Source organism: Sceloporus undulatus, chromosome 7 (assembly GCF_019175285.1).
Source record: "Sceloporus undulatus isolate JIND9_A2432 ecotype Alabama chromosome 7, SceUnd_v1.1, whole genome shotgun sequence".
NCBI classification, from domain to species: domain Eukaryota; kingdom Metazoa; phylum Chordata; class Lepidosauria; order Squamata; family Phrynosomatidae; genus Sceloporus; species Sceloporus undulatus.
The window spans coordinates 21,376,560-21,395,118 of NC_056528.1; the positions used below are offsets into that span (position 1 = coordinate 21,376,560).

The 18,559-nt window shown below is 44.8% G+C and overlaps 1 protein-coding gene across 2 annotated transcripts in view; it reads left to right on the top strand.

Annotated features, from left to right (window-relative positions):
- The window catches only part of ASS1 (argininosuccinate synthase 1), a 77,227-nt gene extending 62,864 nt beyond the window's left edge, over window positions 1-14,363 (top strand). The window contains exons 13-15 of one of the 2 annotated variants that reach the window (XM_042478441.1): window positions 3,209-3,365; window positions 12,775-12,840; window positions 14,055-14,363. In XM_042478441.1, coding sequence (XP_042334375.1) covers window positions 3,209-3,365; window positions 12,775-12,840; window positions 14,055-14,106 — 275 coding nt within the window. In that variant the 3' untranslated portion in view covers window positions 14,107-14,363. Of the gene's footprint in view, window positions 1-286; window positions 438-3,208; window positions 3,366-12,774; window positions 12,841-14,054 lie in introns of those variants that run through there. The other variant, XR_006104949.1, reaches the window with a different exon arrangement.
- The last annotated feature ends 4,196 nt before the right edge of the window (window positions 14,364-18,559 follow it).

Below are 18,559 nucleotides of genomic sequence, written 5' to 3' on the forward strand. Positions count from 1 at the left end.
GAATGGAAAGCCTATTTGGGAAGGAGAGCCACCTGTGTGAGGGCAGAGAGATTAAAGGGTTGAGATGCTTTGATGGCTGGAGACACTTAAGTAGAACTTCTTTCATCCTCTGTTTATCTTGCTGCCTCTTTTCTTAAGTGTGTGGAACTTAAGGGGATAATTAGCAACAAAGTGGTGGCTGCTAAGCAAAGACTGGGTGGCCCTTTTTGTTAATTTTGCAAGAATTTTGTTCCAAAGGCTTCTGAGTAGCTTGGAAAAATGGATTTCTTGGATTACAATTTCCTAGAATCCTCCATCCAGCATGGTCAGTGAGAGACTGCAGTCCAAAACAGAAACTTCACCAGACTTTGGGTTGAACTCCTGAGGGAACTACTAAGCCCTGATGCACAGTTTGTCTTGGCCCTTCCTTGGGGACCAATGGTGACCAACTCCTACATGTGAGTTTGTACCTATTAGCCTCTACCTTCTGGATTACAGTGGAGTTGAATGAATCTCTGGAGTGGAATGGCATCCTATTGGCAAGTTACATTGTCATAAACCAACTTAAGAGCATGAAAGGTTGAATTGTACCATTGCACAAAGTTCATATACTCTGGAGGGGAGGGGAGATGTAGCAACACTATTGGACCCTTGCATGAGCAGAGCCAGCAGTGTGGCCATTGCACAATGGTTCCAATAACAGTGTCAGTACACCAAGTGTCCTGTTGTAGAATGGGAGCCCCCCTCCCGTCGTCCCTTGTAGTAGTGAGCTAACCCCCATGTGAAAGCAACGAGGGAAGCACCTGGTTACTCCCCCACTTGCTCTGGAGAAAAGGGGAAACCTGAGTGTCAGATGTAGGCAGTACCTGAACCCTGCCTTCCTCCCCAGAGAATAGGCAATACTAGTGTAGATTCCCCTGTCCCCCAGAGAAGCTCCATAGGGGAGGGAAAGATGAGACAGCTGTGGCTGAAACAGCTCAAGGTTATGTGAGAAATGAAAGAGGCAGGGAAGGTGAGCCTACCTAGGACAGATGGGTTGTGATTGCTTGTCCAGATAATGGCCCATACTCTCCGTTCTGCCTGATGTCTCCAGAGCTGTCTGGGCCAGTTATCTCCTTCATTGTGGCCCCTCTGATACACTAGCGGCAGACAAGACTGGAGCGTTCAGGGTGCTGGCAAAGAACCCTGGCTCTCCAGCAACTGCATGCTCTTTCTTTTACTGTCTCTCTGAATGAGCCTTCTTTTTTTCAAGAAACTTAGGGCCTGAACAGACAGGCCAAAATAAAGCTACTTCAGGTCACTTTGGAAGTATGCTGTTTAATGACACATGCATCTTAAGAGGCCAGAAGCTGCACCAAAACTGCACTCTAGTCGTTAGGACTGAAGCATGATTTTGGTGTGGCTTCCAGCCTCTTAGGACACATGCATAATTTAAACAGCATACCTCCAAAGTGACCCGAAGCAGCTTTATTATGGCCTGTCTATACAGGCCCTTACTTGGGTGGGTTTGGTTTCTTTCTTCCAATGTACTCCTATTCTTCTTAGGGAAATGAATTTATCACTCTTGCTTCACCTATTCATAGGGGAAACCAGGCAGCTTAGAGGAAACTAATAGGCAGCCAGTGGAGTGACTTCAATATTGGTGTTAGGAGTGACCACATAACACCAATATTGAAACCACTCCACTGGCTGCCTATTGGTTTCCGGACACAGTACAAGGTGTTGGTTATCACCTTTAAAGCCCTACATGGCTTGGGTCCAACTTATTTAAGGAATCACCTCAAAGGTGCCACGAGATCCCTTTGCATACTGATCCAGATTAACACAGCTATGTCTTTGAATCATAAATTTGGCTGTGTCAAGTTGGGTTATCATGAAGAGGGGGATGTCTGGGAAGTAGTCTTAATATAAGGAGGAGTCTGGGAAACTAAGGCGGGTTATATACCACCATTTGGAACGTCCCCAGGACGTCCCAGTTTAAAAAAGGGGTGTCCCTTCTAGACACCCCTACTCCTGTTACGGACTCTGTCCGTAACAAATGGTGGCGGCCATTCCACACGGCTGCCGCCATCTTGACGTAGCGGATACTGTGCGTCCGCACGTCGCATGGTGCTTATGATGTCACGAGGGCGCCATTGGCGCCTCGCGGCATCACAACTGCGACGCGAGAAGCTCCATTTTGGAGCTTCTTTTTTGCTCCGCGTGGGAGCCGCGCGGTTTGGCTGCTGCGGCTCCCTCGCGGAGCAAACAGCAGCGCCGGCAGACCGCCGCAAAGCGGCAGTCTGTAACGGACCTAAAAGTGCCAAAAAAGAATGCAGGTATTATGCCAAAGGATTTAATATTGAACTTGAATCTGAGACTATGGCGCGTTACAGACCGCCCTAAAGCGGGCGGTCTGCCGCCGCCATCATTAGCTGCACTGAGAAGCCCCAGCGGCCAGACCGCGAGGCTTCCTGGCACAGCTAAAAAGGAGCGCCGAAATGGGGCTCCTTTTTGGTCCCTGGAAGTGGCGCCGCGAGACGCGCACTTGCACGTCACTTCTGCTGCGCCACATCCAAACGCTGTGCATCCGAGATGTCAAAATGGCAGCCCCAGTGTGGATGGGGGCCGCCATTTAGTACGCGCTCCGCATGTCCTAGGAACAGGGCCAGTTAGGAAGATGAGACCCTTCCTATCCCTAGCACACCCCTTCCTAACCCTAGGACGTGCGGAATGCGTACTAAATGGCCGTTTATAACGCGCCATAGTGTCTCCCCAGAGGAGGGAAACCAGGAACCCTCCCCCCAACTTTTAATGGAGGATCCTTAAAGCTTTGGTTCCAACCCAGAAACAAGGCCAGTTAACTCAGAATATCCAAATACAGAAACTCACAGCTCCTACTAGAAGTCAGGAATATTACCTTTTTGAACTGCAGTTGCCAGACTTCCCAGCTGAGGGATTCTAGACATTGCAATCCACAGGAACTATTGTCACACTGGTCCCAAATCTTCAAAAAGTGTAACGTAAAACATTTGGGCTGCTGTTGGCTAATGCACAGGTTTGCTGGCTGCTAGGCTGTTAATTGCCTGTGAAGACTGAAAGCAGCACATTTTACCCTCTGGAAAGTTAGTTCTTTGCAAAGGCAAGCCCTCTCTTGAATTTTTTTACATATAAAAATGCACGTATGATTTTACGAGTATATTACGACTGATGTGGCACTGATGAGACTCTCCCTCCTCCTTCTCTGTAGGTTTCTGGTTCAGTCCGGAGTGTGAATACATTCGCCGATGCATTGACCAATCCCAGGAACACGTAGAAGGGAAAGTCCAGGTCTCTGTCTTGAAGGGTCAAGTCTACATTTTGGGAAGGGAGTCAAGCCATTCCTTGTATAATGAGGAACTGGTGAGGTAAGCCTCAAGCTTGGAGCACATGCCTTAACATCAGCTGTGAATTTCACCATCATACCACCTTTGTAAAGTGCTGGGGTCATGAGGACATCCTCTCTCAAGGTGGTGCCTTCCAGATGTTTTAGACAGACCTTCCAAAAGTTACTTTTTAGACTACAGCTCTCACAATCCCCCATTAGCCTTGCTGGCTAGGAGGGCAGTCGGGGAAAAGTTCTTCCTAATGTTGAGTTGGAATCTCTTTTCCTGTAGCTTGCATCTTTTGCTCCGGGTCCTATTCTCTGGAGCATTGGAAAACAAGCTTGCTCCATCCTCAATATGACATCCCTTCAAATAAACAGGGCTATCATATCATCTCTTCTCCAGGCTAAACATACCCTGCTCCCTAAGTTACCCCTCATAGTGCATGGTATTCCAGATGGGGCCTGACCAAAGCAGAATAGAGTGGCACTATTGATCTAGACACTATACCTCTATTGATGCAGCCTAAAATAGCATTGGCCCTTTTAGCTGCTGCATCACACTGTTGACTCCCGTTCAACTTGTGGTCTACTTGGACTCCTAGATCCCTTTCACACATAGTTTCATTCAGTCAGGTGTCCCACATCCTATATCTGTGCATTTCATTTTTCCAGCCTAAGTGCAGTACCTTACATTTCTTCCTGTTGAATTTAATTTTGTTAGTTTTGGGCCAGCTTTCTAGTCTATTCAGGTAATTTTGAATTTAGATCCTGTCCTCTGAGTTATTAGCTGCTACTCCTAATTTGGTGTCATCTGCAAATTTGATAACTATGCCCCCTATTCTTTCATATAAGTCATTGATAAAGATGTTGAATAGCACTGGGCCCAGGACAGAACCCTGTGACACCCACTAGTCACTTCTCTCCAGGATGAAAAGGAGCCATTGTTGAGCACCCTTTGGGTCCGGCCGGTCAACCAATCATAAATCCATGTAATGGTTACCTTGCCTAGCCCACATGTTGACTCATGTTCAACTTATGGTCTACTAGGACTCCTAGATCCCTTTCACATGTAGTCTCCTTAAGCCAGCTTCCCACACCTTGGCACTCAGAGTTCTCCAGGCTTTGAGAGCCTAGTTGTCTCTGATCCTAGAGGAAGCATGCCTCTACCCTGCTTAGTATCCATATTACTCTATGGGTTGTTCTACCCGTCTTTTCAAGCTATCTGAGGCAGAGGAAGAAATCACGAAGACTTTCCAGGAATTGTTGGAATGTAGCTCCCAGCAGCATATCCACCCATGAGGAATGCTGGGGTTTGCAATCCAAGCAACATCCAGAGGACTGTATGATTCCCCTGGTATATGGTAGACTAGTGGCCGTGTTCCACAGTTTTTATTATCTGTGATAGGAAGAGCTATTTCTTTTTGCCTGTGAGTCTCCCACTAGAGATCAGTTTGACAATAAGATGTACAAGAAGAGACATGCCTAACCCTGAGATCATTAAGCAGAGTAAGGCAGTCGCCTAAGGAGACAAATATCAGAGTGGCATCAGTATTTGTACTAATTTGTAGTAATAATAATAGTAGTAGTAATCTCTCAGTCCCATACCCTCCAGTATTTCATGAATTAAAACTCGGATATGTGTGGCTGAGACTATGGTAAAAATGGCTAAAGTTATGAATCTGGAAGAACTCACAAGCAAGGAGAGGCTGCAGCAGTTTGCTTTTGTCTGAGTCTACTAGGAAGGGCCAGATTTCTCCTCTCCTCTCCTCTCTCCCATAATGAGTGCAAACTACTTTTGTACTTTGAGCTTAGTTTGCAGCAGTTGAAGTAAGCTGAGGACAAAGTAGGAAAGTGGGAGGACGAGAGAGAAACCAGAACCTTTTAAAAGCTGAAAGTAGGATGACAGAGGGTTAATCAGGACTTTCCCTGCCAAACAAGTACAGTTGAAAAGTATGCAGTCTGTTCAGCACCTATTTATAGAATTGGGACAATGTTGGCCTGTTGGCCTTAATGTTGGCCTTAATTTAGGAAGGCAGCAGAATATCTTGGGCCAGCCCTGATCCATTACTGAAGATGTTTACTATCCCTTTTAGCTGTGCTAAACCATGGAAGTGGAATCAGAAGGAGCTTCCGTAGTCATTCAGTGGTTTAACTTAGGAGCTATCACTTCCGCTAAACCAGACTGTTCTGTTTTTAAAATACCTTCCCAAATTAAGGATCTTGTTTCAAAGTCAAATCTATTTATTTTCCTGCATTCGCTTTCTTTCCCTCTTTTATTCCGCTGTCTCTCTCCCTCCTGTGACTCCCCCACACACCTTGCCACAGCCCCTTTCAATCCTTCTAAACATTTTATAAGCCATAAATATACCCAAATCAGTTTAGATCAGTCAGAGTAAATGTCAAATTATCCCTTCTTTTCCCTGTCTCTGGCTCTTTTCTTCACACCCCCTCGAAATCAACAGCTCCTAATAATCCCAACCCTTCATTATGCTTTGCATTCTCACACGGGGAGAGATTAAATGAATAACGTAAAAAGGTGTGAGCGTGTGTGTGTGTGTGTTTGTGTGGTGGGGGAAAGATGGAAAAGAGAGAGGGAGAGAGTGCAAAAAAGAGAGAAGGGGGAACAGGAACACTTATTCTCATTGTGTCTCTAGCCATTTTCCTTTTCTTTTTGATTTCTACATCGCTGGTTTGAAAAGCATTTGACTGACGGCATCATGGGAACCCGAGAGAGAGCTGTGAGAGGTGCGACGCGCAAAAAATGCCTTCGCACAGTAGGTAGAAAGTAACGTAATTATAGAGCAGGTCAGAACCACTCGGATGAGCAAAAATAAAAGCGTGGAGGTTTTTCTACCACCCGTCAGGGGAGGTAAAATCATTGTAAACTCTCTCTCTCTTATTCTTGCTTATTTTTTTATAAATTAAAAAAAGATATATTTTTGCAGTTTCTAGAAAATGAACAGATTTACCACCACCTCCCATGTCTATGTGTGATGTTATGGAGACGGGAGGGAGCTGGATAAGAAACTACCCTAGTTTGGATTTTGTTGGTGTGGTGTCGCATAAGTATGGTTATATCTCACCATTATTGAAGCCACAAATAGTTTTCTTTAAAATATTTGCATCAGTAGCTTGCTGAATTGAAGGCAAAACAGTGAAGTGGAGGTCTATGACAGGGGCTTGGCTACACTTCTAGGTGGACCCTTGGCCACAATAGGATTAACTGCTAAAGTCTGGGGTAATTGCCATCCTTGCTAGTCCCCAAGTCTTTGCAAACTAGCCATTATCTCTACAGCCTACGGCTGGCTTTATCATGAGGCAGAGTAGAGCAACTGTCCTTCATAATAGATGCCGAGGAACCAGAAACCATGATAAGGAAGTTCTGAAGCAAGGCTGAGTGTTGCATACTCTGTGTCCTAGCTTTGTTCAGGTGAGTGTATTGGAAGTAAGAGTCAATTCTGGTTCAGAGTGACTAGATATCTACCATAATGGAGAACAAGGCACCACAAAATGTAGTCCGTTTAAGAAAAATGTAGGAAATTACAAAATAAAAGCTAATGTAATATAAATGACATAAACATTATATTTACATATATTTGTATTAAAAAGGTAAAGGTTTCTCCTTTGCTAAGATTGTCAAGTCGTGTCTGACTGTAGGGGTGGTGCTCATCTCTGTTACTAAACCAAAGAGCCAGCGTCATCAAAGATAACTCTGTGATCATGTGGCCAGCAAGACTGCATGGAACACTGTTACCTTCCCACCGAAGTGGTACCTATTAATCTACTTGCACTTGTACATGTTTTCGAACTGCTAGGTTGGCAGAAGCTGGGACTAGTGATGGGAGCTCACTCCATCATAAGGCACTTGGGCCTCGAACTACCGACCTGCTAATTGTCAGAATCAGCGTCTTGACCACTGAGCCAAAGCGTTCCTATATTTACATTATTTACATTACACTACTGTAAATATAAATTAATGCTTCTTAGTCATACTCAAAATGGAAGACATTTTGAAATTCCTCCTGGACAGAATGCTGAAATGTAGGACATGTCCTGGGAAAAGAGGGTGTCTGTTTTGGTTGAAGTCTGTTTGTGGAATTAAAGGGTGGGCCATCTTGTTTGGTTTGGGTAGCCAAATGCTCCTGGTTGTTTCTGCCAGTCCACTGTGTATGTCAGTGCTGGGGTGGTCGCTGTCCCCATGCTAAGGAGACAGGGTGAATGTCATAGTTGGCCAAAACCAAGTCAAAGGACAAGATGGCACCCTTGGCCCATTTGATATACTGGCACCAGCCAAATGAACTGGCAGCACAGTCTTACTCCAACCATGTCAGCCCTCACATTAAACAGGAGGGTGCACTATTTAAGGCTGGTGAGAATAAATGTGAACGTACCTACAATCAATTGGACCAGGCAGGAAAAAGCCAGTCCAGTCCCAGGGCTTGTACAGGATTATAAGCAGAAGCATGGCAAGGCAGTGTGAAGTTCAAAGGGAAAAAAAGTCTTGAGCAGAGTACAAGACCAAAAAGAAAGTTGTCAGAAAGATTCGTCTGGAGGTACATACTGAATGTTAGATATTCATAAAGCTGGAGATATCAGACTGGGCTGAACAAATGTTTTGCAGTGATTGTCTGCATAAATGGAATGGCCTTGACTGAGATGATATATAGCCAGCAGTAAATCAGCAGGGCCAGGCTCATTAGCTCCATGTCTTCCATTTAAAGAGGAACAGGGCCTTTTCTGACCCTTTGCCTCCAGCATTTTAATTCATGTGAATGCCTCTATACCCTCTTCTTGATCTACAGAGGCTGCCAGTGATGGACATGGCTCTGCCTCTGCCAGCCCCTTCTGGTTCTAAGTGGGGCACCCGTCAATTCCTTCTTTGTCTGAGGAAGCCTATTCCAGATAGGGCATAATGAAGTAAGGTGTGTGCCTCAGCAAGCAGATTTGGGGGTGTCATGAAAGAGATCTAAATTCTGAGTTAACCAGTGTGTTGAACAGCTTCCATCACTGTGCCATAAGGTAGCAGCAGGCCCTCTAAGGGAATCCAGGGCAAACTGAAACCATTCAAAGTCTAGGATCTTTAAAGCCCTAAACTTGGGTGCAGATTATGTAAAAGACCAAGATGTCAGAGAAGGGTTGTGTAAATTAAACTCATACCAGCATAACTTGGAAGATCATTTGGTGGGAGCAGTGGGAACTGAGCTGTAATATGATGCCACTCTCTCTTGGAACAAAACAGAAGAGCCACTGTGGTGCAGAGGTTGGAATGTTGGGTTAACTTGAGTAGCGGAGTGCCTTAGGGTTCTGTCCTGGGCCCAATGTTCAGTGCTCAACTCCATCTGAGCTACAGAAATAATGCAGTTTGACAGCACTTTATGCTATGGAATTCTGAGAGTTGTAGTTTGTTGTAGTGCCAGAGATCTCTGAACGAGATGGTTAAATATTTCACAAAACTACAAAACCCAGAATTCCATAGCATTGAGCCATGGCCATTGTCTTCCTCTGAGGCTGAGAGAGTGTGATTTGCTTAAGACCACACAGTGGGTTTCCATGGCTGAGTGGGGTTTTTATGTTTCCTAAACAGAAAGTGCTGCAATTCAGGACATTCCATGCAAAATTTGCATGTGGTTGCTTTGTACTGAAAACATCATTTTCTGCACACAAAACATCTTTTTGTGCACAGAAAATATTTCCATGTGGAAATATTATTTCCTGTGCAGAAAATGCTATTGTTGTTGTTGTTTGTGCAAAACAACCATGTGCAAATTTTATGCAAAATGAGTCCTGAATTGGGAATCGGTTTTGAAAATGGAGTGGTTTTCAAAGTCTTGAAAAAATTGTTCAGACTACTTGCTGCTTCCTCCAACCAGAAAATTAGTAAAGGGTTAATTTTGGGATTTGTAGCCCACTTTTCCTTCACTGATCCCAAGGAAGCATGGATGCCTCTCTTCCTTCCTTGTTATTGTCACAACCAGTTCTGCCCAGTGCTTCTCATCTCAGTGAACTGGTGAGTCTTCTATAGGTTAGCCTGGGCTGTAAAGGAGTTGTCCATGGTGCTGACTGCAATGTATTTAAAGGGCAGTTGGCATTTGTGTGTGTGTATCGTGTTTTAAAGTCAACAAATCAAAGGTTTTAAATGGATCAGCTGTGCCACTGACTCAGAGCCTTATTGCACAAGAAAGCCAAAATGAAACTGCTTTCTCTGTGACTCTCTGCATGCTATCATAGCACTTTCGTTCTCCTTCCTGAAGGAGACAGTTGTAAAAGTGTGTGGTTTGTTGCGCTGAAAAAATCCATTGGGAAAAAGGCATACTTTTCCAACTGTCTCCGTCAGGAAGAAATGGAAGTGCTACAACAACATGCAGAGGCATGGAGAAAGCCACTACTCCCAATTTGTTTCAGCTTTCTTTTCTTATGGGATAAGACTCTTAGACCTTCAGACCAACTCCTGCAGCGGGTGGCTGACTGTGAAAACTGGAGGGATGTACAAGATTGCAAAGGAAGAATTGTGTGTCCAAATAATCTTCAAATCAGTGTCTGTAATACTTCTTGGAGCAAGAAAAAAACAACTCCTTGGAGAAGCCCAGAGTAGCAGCTTTCAGTTAAAGCCAGAACATTTGTGCAGGTGGTTGTTCCAGTGTGAAGCTGCTGTGTAGGATAATAAGCTGTACTGGTTATTAAGACCAAATCCTTGTTTGCCAATCCCACATTTAATAATTAAAAATAATTAACACAATGTGATTAGAGACCCATGATTATGGTCATAATAAGCTCCCAGTGCCCTAACCAATTTGCCGCACTCAGCGGATCTCAAGCTAATGCAAAAATGAGTGGATAAAATATCTTCCTGTGCACAAATATCCCTGGATGTAGTAAGCTAGCATATAGGGAAAGGGGGCAATAGGAAAATGTCCTTTGCTGCTATCTGATTACTTACAAAAAGCTTTCACCTTTTGGTAACAAGGGGAAACTGTCAAAAACATTTGTCTGTAATTGCAAGGCTTTGTTGACTGACTGACTGACAGACAAACACGAAAGTTTAACATTCAAAAATATGATTCCTTTTTACATGGGTGAATATTTGAAAATATGACTGATTGCCGGGTTTTGTTTTTCATATGAAGAAAGTTCAAAGTTAATGGTAGGATTGTGCTGATTTTTTGTTTTTACATACTGCAAACTGAGTTCAAAGTGCAAAAGTAGTTTGCACCTAATTAATTCATTGGTGAGAAGAACAGAATCTTGTCCTTCCCAGTGTTTGTGCCATTCGGGTTTCCAGGTAGAGGGCATTCCACAGTGGGAATGACCCATCTTGGCCACACTCCGATGTTGGTTGGCCACACTTGTCCTGGTTTTCATCTGTGAAAAGTTAGAAGCGATGTTGGTGTCTGCACAGGTGTTAGCCAATTGATACCCACCAGGGCAAATTTCCCCCCAAAACACAGTAAATTTGCAAAATCTTGCTTCATTTCCCCCCCCCCTCTTCCCTAGATACCAAACAAAAGTGAGTGTATTTTCGTGTTATCAAAGACATTACAAATAGTTTTTGGCCAAGCCTGAAATCGGATGCCTTGCCTTTGTCTTGCCAAAATGGCTTTCTCACCATGGGGGCCTGTTATTAGTTAAAAGGAAGGCAGGGTCTTCGCATCGCCTCTCTGGTTCTCCAACATCTGCTCCAGGTCAATTTAAGGTGTCGGTGGCAAGGTGAAGGGGCTTCTCCTCCTGCTCAGCACTTAGCAAAGTAAACTGGGCTCTTGTCTGATGAGAGAAGGGGGAGGGAAAGTTTAACCATGGGGCGGTGGGGGAGGGCGGTGGGGAAATGTTGCTTCCAAGACCTTGGGGGCACTCAGCATTATGAGCATGTTTTATTGCTCTATAATTAACTGGAACGCTTTCCGCCACTGAACAAAGGGGCCTTTCTGTAGCGCTCTCAATGGAGGAACATTTTCAAGTCAGAGGTTGTGGAAAGAGAGCTCACTTGGAAAGTAAGGTGCTTTTGAACAAGGAGCAAGTTCTCCTCTTGGAGCATTGATGCCTCAGGATGGAGCAAACACAGGTGGTTTTGTCACGGCACTCATTCTAGAGCAGCCATCTTCCCTTGCCAGTTAGAATCATAGTATTACAAAAACTTAAAGTTGGAAAGGACCACAAGGGCTCTGTTATCCAAGCCCCTACCAAGCAGGAATACACAACTAAAGTACTCCTGAAAGATGCCCATCCAACCTCTGTTTACGGATCTCCAAAAAAGGAGAGTCCACCACCCTCCCAAGTCCATTCCACTCTCAAACAGTTCTTTCAGTAAAGACATTGTTCCTAATTCAGTAGCATCACTAGGAGCATGCGGGGGTTACAGGCCTCACTGGGTGACACCTCCGAAGGTGTCCCTGTCCCTGTGAGGCTTTACCATGGCACTTCTCATTCAGTCTACTTCTACAATCTTGGTCTGAATGGGGTCATTTTGCATTGAGCAAAAATTAGAAGAGCATCTTGACAATGAGAATGATTCAGCAATGGAACCAATTCCCTCAAGAGTTGGTGAGGTCTCCTTCTCTGGGCATCTTTTAAAAAGAGGCTGGACAGCTCTAGCTGGAGATCCTGCAGTGAGTAGGAAGTTGGACTTGATGACCTAGTGGGTCCCTTCCAATATGGATTCTCTTCTCCTATGGAAACATGCATATGTAAGACCACAACAGGATTCCATCCAGTATCTGTTCCTTCCGTTGTTCCATCCAAGGGTTCATTCAGCAGGAGATGTCCCAATTAAAAGATAACTGGTATCAGATAATGTTTGAGATAAGTGGGTTAATACACCTACAAGATCTTTTAAACCCAGAATCTAAAATTACCAGACTATATCACCTCCTCTGCCCACCTACTTACGTACACACACATACACACCAGTCTCTAGAAATCTAAAAGCTGAATGGAAATGGATCACAGTTGCTAATCTATAATACACATGTTTATCAATGCTCAGGCACCACAAAGGTCAGGTGGAAGGTTCAGCCAGCCTTTCTATATGATGCAGTCATGTGGGGTGTCATTGTTGAAGTATACAAACATGGTACTGTGTGGCACTGTGAAGTTCCTCACAAAGAATGCCAATATGATCCTAGGTTGTACCAATAGGAGAGTAGTGCCTATTCTGGTCAGACCTCACTTGGAATAATGTGTCCAATTCTTGGTACCACAATTCAAGAGAGATACTGACAAGCTGAAGCGTATCCAGAGGAGGGCGACCAAAATGGTGAAAGGTCTAGAAACCATGCTCTATGCTTAGGAAGCTAGGTTTATTTTAGCCCAGTCAAGAAAAGGTTAAGAGGTGATGTGATAGCCATGTTTGTGTGTGCTAGTTCAGATTTCTGTCCCTGAATGGCCACCTCCAGTTCCCCTTCACTGGCCATAACACTGCAGCTTCTGGCTCATCTTTTCACCTTCCTTCCCTGCAGCATGGACGTTCAGGGGAATTACAAACCATCTGATGCCACTGGGTTCATCAACATCAACTCCTTGAGGTTTGTATTCACACATGCACAGGCAGAGATGTGTCAATAGTTTAAATCTCTGCTTTCACAACAGTTGTGATGCTTGTAGTCCTACAAACAATGCTTGAGGACTGAAGGTCCAATTTGAGACTGCTTTAACTGCCCTGGCTCAGTGCTAAAGAATTCTGGAAACTGTCATTTTGTGAGAGAGCTCTGGTGCCACAATAAACTACAATTCTCAGAATCCTCTAGTCAGGTAGGCTACATTTCAGAGGTTGCCATAATGTTGATAGGTGACTTGAAAGCAAGTAGACACACTAGATAGCTTCCCTCTCAATAATTGTGGTGCCAGGGCTCACCCTCTATCTGCTTTGCATCCACCTTCTGGCTGGAAGCAAGAAGGCTAAGTTAAATGCTCCTTAGTCCATCTTCCTAAGTGAGAAGGAATAATGATCTCATTTCACCTTAATCTGGGAACAGCCCCTTGCTTTCAAGTCGCCCAACAATTTATGGCAACCTCATGAATTTCAGAGGATTTCCTTAGGTAAGGAATGCTCAAGAGGTGGTTTGGTCAGTTCCTTCCTCTGAAATGCAGCCTACCTGATTCAGAGCTAGGGAATCCTGGGAATTGTACTTTATTGTGACACTAGAGCTCTCTGACAGAGAAGGTTAAAAGTTTCACAAAACGACAGTTTTCAGAATTCCTTAGCATTGAACCAGGGCAGTTCAAGCAGTCTCAAACTGGATTATTTCTGCAGTGTGTTTTGGATTTGCGCCTCTGAATTCCGTAAAGGAGAAAATCAAGCGCTCATAAGCAATGCGCCAGTGAACAATCCTGGAAGAGAAAACTCTACTAACTAACATAATCTGCAAACCTTCTTTCTGCCTGGTTTTCATTTATCTGTCACAACCTCATGCTCCCCCACTTAAAGGCTATGAAAAAATGACACTTTTACTTAATGGGCTCTCTCCCCCCTTCTTCCATGTGCAGCCTGTTAACTTCTTTGTTCTGTGCACTAATGCACACCGTTTTATTCCTTTCAGATAGATTAATTATACAACGATCAGGTATTTAGGGGGGATGGGAAAGGGAGAATGTTGGAAGCATGCATATGTTGATAAGTGTGCATTGTGTTTATTTTCCCTGCTCCTACCCCATTTCACCCAACTTAATGGCCTCAAACTTGGTAAGTATAAATGTTAATTTCTAATGAATTTTCTCTTCTTCTTCCCTTGGTTCACAGACTGAAGGAATATCATCGACTCCAGCGCAAGGTCAACTGGATGCAGAATTAATGGCAATCCATGGGTCTGTGGACTCATCCTCTCCTACCCCACCCTTTTAATGCCCCATGTGTTGCTACTAATTGTGGTAATTGGTGAGCGTTACTCATCCCCCTGACTCCCAAAGCCCTAAGATTACATTGTTCTGCTCTTCAGTGGCAGGTAAAATGGATTCAAGAAAAGGTGATCAGTGGAGGGGAGAGATGTGCTCCTATGGATCTGTGAACAAGAATGTTATTAAAAACATATCTGCCATTATTTCAAAAGTCTAATGAATCAAGCCTCTCTTTTCTTTCTTTTCTTTCTCCATTTGCTTGTGGTAGTTTGTTCATCTCGCCTTCACTCAGCCGGCCACAACGTTTGCCAAGCTAAGTCTTTGTACTTTCATGGGAGTTTAAGTGCATCTGAAGGACACACAGGTTTTTGTTGTTGTTGTTGTTGTTGTTAGAGGATGTGCATCTTTAATTGTTGGGGTTGGGAGACAAACAAAAGAAAGGGTGTTGGATTGTACCCAAACCTTCTCTCTACCTGTTGAATCCTAAAGGGACGGAGAAAGGATGTAGATTTTTAATACATAAACAGTTCCTTCCCTTTTAGGAACCATTAAAAGCCTGGCTTTGTCTTTGCCTTAATTGCCACGAGGTCTGGCTTATTTTCCCATTTTTTCTCCTTTTCTTTTAAATTCCTTTTTATCAAAAGGAATGTCTCACATTTTTTTCTGCATTTGCCAATTCCCCCCCAAAAAATGCTTTCAGTCTGAAGAAGAAGGAGCTGGAGGCGGAGGGAGGGAATATCAAGAAGGAAAATGTGTAATATTTTAGCCTGCGGTAATAGAGCCACGGTTCCCAAGACAAGGGAAATAATGGTCACTCTATATTCTGTGCTGGTCAAGCCTCATCTGGAGTCCTGTGTTCAGGTCTGGGTGCCTGATTTTAAGAGGAAAATAGACAAGCTGGAGCAGGTTCAGAGGCAACAAGGTCAGAGGAATACAGAACAAAGCATATAAGGAGAGGTTGATGGACCTGGACTTGTTCAGTTTAGGGAAGAGAAGACTGAGAGGTGGCAGGACTGTACCTCTATCTAAATATCTAAAGGACTGCCAGCTACAGAGAGGAAGGGGCAGGTCTGTTCTCTGCTGCCCCAGAGGGTAGGAGTCTAGTGATAGGAGGTCTAGTGATAGGAGGTTACAGAAGGGAGATTTTGAATGAATATTTGGAACATCTTCTCTAGAGCCAAGTTTTCCAATCTTTTTGACTCCCAGAGCCCTTATTTCTGTGGTGGAGCCCCTAAAAGGCCTACCCTATGTCTTACAAGTGAATGATGTTTAGGAGTATATATAAAAATATATTCTTATTCTTTAATTTCATTCGATTTTTCTTTCATTTTCCTGGAGTGGTCGCAGAGCACAGGTTGGGAACTCCTGCCCCAGAGAGGTGGTAAGGGCTCCTTTTCTAGATGTCTTCAAAAAGAGGCTGGGTAGCTACATGTTGGGAATGCTCTAGCTGGGGAGCCTATATAGAGCTGGACAGCGGGGAGCTTACTTCCAATGTCGTCACTAGGGTATGTGTCCAAGAGGTGCAGTCTACACTGGGTGACACCACAGAGGATGTGTGACACCCGGTTGGTCTCTCCTCCTGCTGCAGAGGGTGGGTGGGTGCAGGCCCACCCCTTCCCTGCAGCCGTAGCTCTCAGGTCAACTGAGGTGACAGAGAAAGAGGGACGAGTGCATGCCTCTCCCTCCTTCCCTGCTACCCTGGCACTCTGGGCCCAGCAAGCCAAGGAAGAAGGCCTTCCTTGCACACACACACACACACACACACACACTTTCCTTCTTTCCCGGTGCTTTGGCTGGGTTGTCTGAGGAGTGAGTGAGTGTGCAACCGTCCTTCCAGCCTCCCCCAGTGCCTTACCCCGGTGGGCACTTGGGTGGCTGGAAGCTCCTCTCAAGCACCGCCAGGCACCCACACTGGGTGATACCAACATTAGGGCTGCCTCTAGTTCCACCTAACTATCAAGAAGAACTTCCTGATGGTAAGAGCTGTTTACAGTGGCAGATGTTGCCTTGGAGTGTGGTGGAGTCTCCTTCTTGGGAGGTTTTTCACCAAATGGCTACATGTCAAGAATGCTTTGCCTATGTCTTTCTGCATGGCAGAATGAGGTTGGACTGCATGGGGTATCTTCCAGCTCTATGATTCTATGAAAATTTACAGACTCGAGATGAGCCCTTAGCTCTAGTCATCATCATTTTTCAGTTCTAACCTTCCTTTGTTTTCCCACTGCTTCTTCCATCTCTACTTTAAAAAACCCAACCTAAAACAAAACATTAGCTGGAATCTATTAATGAGAAAAAGAGAGGATCAGTGGGGTCACCAGGCGTGGTGACACCCAGTGTGTGTGTCGGCAGCTGTCCTGCCTTCCCTTCTGCTGGTTTGCTCACCTGCCATTCTCACCCCAGCCCCAGCTCCAGCTTCCTCCCCAAGGAGAAAGCCAGGGAAGCCATGAGGTGTGCACTCGCCCCTCCATCGCAGTGGAAAGAGGGCCCACTGGGTGTCACCCCTTCTCTGGGGTGTTGTCTGGTGCGGTCTGAACCCTCCTACCTGCCCTGTGGTGCCACTGGAGAGGATAGCTGCCTTTTAATTGGTAGCAGTAGCAGCTTTCTTTCTGGCAGCCTCCTGATCTGCTAACCAGTATGACTGTGTGTCAGTAGAAATTCCATTCGTCTCCATATATCCATTATCAGCACAATATCACCAGAAAATTGAAGCATAGACACCTGAGAGGCTCAAACAGCCCTACATGTTGCTCTCGAGCTAAGATAACAGCAAATTACAATTGAAAGTAGAAACAATCAATTAAGACAATCAGTACTGCTTAAAACAGCAGCTGCAGAAACAATTTAGGTCTTCAGCTAAACTCAGAGGAAAGGGAGGGAGTCAAGGTGGGGAGGGAGGGGATGTCATGGCCACAGCCACCCAAAAGATGACAGCCAGTTGGCCCTGCAAGGCCTACCTTTGCTACAACTCAGATAAGCCAGCCAAAGCACTATTCTGGGAGGTGTAGTCCCCAAAAAGGTAATTATCTAAAATCTGGTCAAAACCCACATTGAATAATAAAAGGACATTGATCTGATCACATGCCAAATGGATAGACTCTCAGTCACGGGCCTGAAGCTAAAGACCTAAGCAGAGATGTAAAGGATAAAAGGAGCTTGGTGATGTCTCATCTACAGGGTCACCATGAGCCAGCGATGACGTGAAAGCAGTTAACAACAACAAGAAGGTATTACATCTAGGCAAGGGGGGGGGGGGACATTTTCATTTTCAGATATAGAATAAGTGACACCTGGCTTGAGAGCAGGAGATGGAAAAGGATCAGTAAACCACAAGCTAACCATGAGTCAACAGCATGATACAGCACCCAATAAAGCCAATGAAATCCTGGGCTGCATCAACAGGAGTAATGTCCAGATCAAGGGAAGTAATTGTGCCACTCTGTTCTGCTTTGGTCAGACCTCCCTGGAAAACCTGGGTCTAGTATGGGCACCACTGTTCAAGAAAGATATTGACAAACTGGAACATGTCCAGAGAAGGGTGACCAAGATGATCACAGGTTCAGAAACTAAGCCTTAAGGCAGGGGTGGCGAACCTATGGCCCACCAGGTTCTGATGAATGACTATTCACATCATACCTCACCACCAGCCAAACTGAAGGAAGTTTTAGCCAGGCCAATGAGGACTTGATTGTAGCTCCTTCCCTTACATGTACTGTGTTTCCCCGAAAATAAGACACTGTCTTATGCTCAAGAAGACACACTATGGCTTATTTTCAGGGGATGTCTTATTTTTATGATGAGGCAGATGAGAAAGGCTGCCTGTCTTCTTTAGCCCTCATAAACCTGGCTAAAACTTCATTCAGCTTGGCTGGTGGTAAGGCATGACTGGAATGGTAATTCATCTGAACCTAGAAAGCTATAGGTTCCCCACCTCTGCCTTAAAGGGAACAGCTTAGGGAGCTAGGTATGTTAAGCTTGGGGAAGAGAAGACTGAGAGGTGACATGATTTATTGCTGTTGTGTGTCTTCCATCTTATGGCAGCCATAAAGCAAACCTAATGCACAGGGTTTTCTTGGCAAAATTTGTTCAGAGTGGGTTTGCCATTGCTTTCTTCCGAGTCTGAGAGAGAGGGTCATCCAGTAGGTTTTCATGGCCAATCAAGAATTCAAACTCTAGTCTCCAGAGTCATAGTCCAACATTCAAACCACTGTTCCTGTCATCAGTAATGGACTGTAACAGAGGTCATGAGAGTTAAAGTGAATGCCTCAGAGGGGAAATCAGGTTGGGAAATGGCACTCCACAGCACCTGATCTGCCAAAAGATATGGGTGCTGTTCCGTTACAAAAGATACCGGCATTTACTGAGATGTATGCAGGCTTTGATTCTGAAACAGTGCCATACTTCTGATTTCAC